Below are 701 nucleotides of genomic sequence, written 5' to 3'. Positions count from 1 at the left end.
CTCTCCTCTCTCCCTCTCTCCTCTATCTCTCTCTCTCTCTCTCTCTCTCTCTCTCTCTCTCTCTCAACCTCTTTCTATACGTAACCAATACATTTTCTAGGTCTAAGGGATGAAGAAAACCATTATTTTATTTTCACAATATCCCTCCACCTACTGTGCTTACCATCTACCATCCTTTATTCGCCTTGTTCTATTACTGTATAAGGCCCTTATTCGTCTATTTTTTACGGACTATTCTCCTCACGTCTCATCCTGGAAACCCACCTGCTGGAGGCGCTGCAGAGATCCGTAGAGCTGAGTGGAGTCTTGCTGTTCTCCTCCTTCCACTACGTCTGCTGCTGCGGATATCACGTCGCGTCCCACCTGACAAGAACCGACGTTATTTTCTCATTACATCCTTAATTCTTAACCACTTCGATATAAACGAGAGGGAAAAAAATCCGACAAAATGATTATGGGTTTATTGAAGATCTGCAAGAATCCACACGGCAGTTTTATATGGTGTGAGGAAAGGGAATGACGTGGATATGCACAAAGGCTAAAATCTGTTAAGCCCCGGATTCTTTTTCTTCTACTAAAATTCGTTTTCCTCCACACCCTATCCTTCCCCTACCCCCATTCTCCCTCCCCCTACCCCCATTCTCCCTCCCCCTACCCCCATTCTCCCTCCCCCTACCCCCATTCTCCCCTCCCCCTACCCC

The 701-nt window shown here is 46.6% G+C and overlaps 1 protein-coding gene across 1 annotated transcript in view; it reads right to left on the bottom strand.

Annotated features, from left to right (window-relative positions):
- Positions 1 to 240: 240 nt before the first annotated feature.
- Positions 241 to 701, bottom strand: part of LOC125039222 — a 23,091-nt gene continuing 22,630 nt past the window's right edge. The window contains exon 19 of the mRNA XM_047633062.1: positions 241 to 363. Coding sequence (XP_047489018.1) covers positions 241 to 363 — 123 coding nt within the window. The remainder of the gene's footprint in view (positions 364 to 701) is intronic.

This window comes from Penaeus chinensis, chromosome 1 (genome assembly GCF_019202785.1).
Source record: "Penaeus chinensis breed Huanghai No. 1 chromosome 1, ASM1920278v2, whole genome shotgun sequence".
Classification (NCBI taxonomy): domain Eukaryota; kingdom Metazoa; phylum Arthropoda; class Malacostraca; order Decapoda; family Penaeidae; genus Penaeus; species Penaeus chinensis.
The sequence above is the reverse complement of the archived record's forward strand: the minus strand, read 5'-3'. Positions and strand labels throughout refer to the sequence as shown.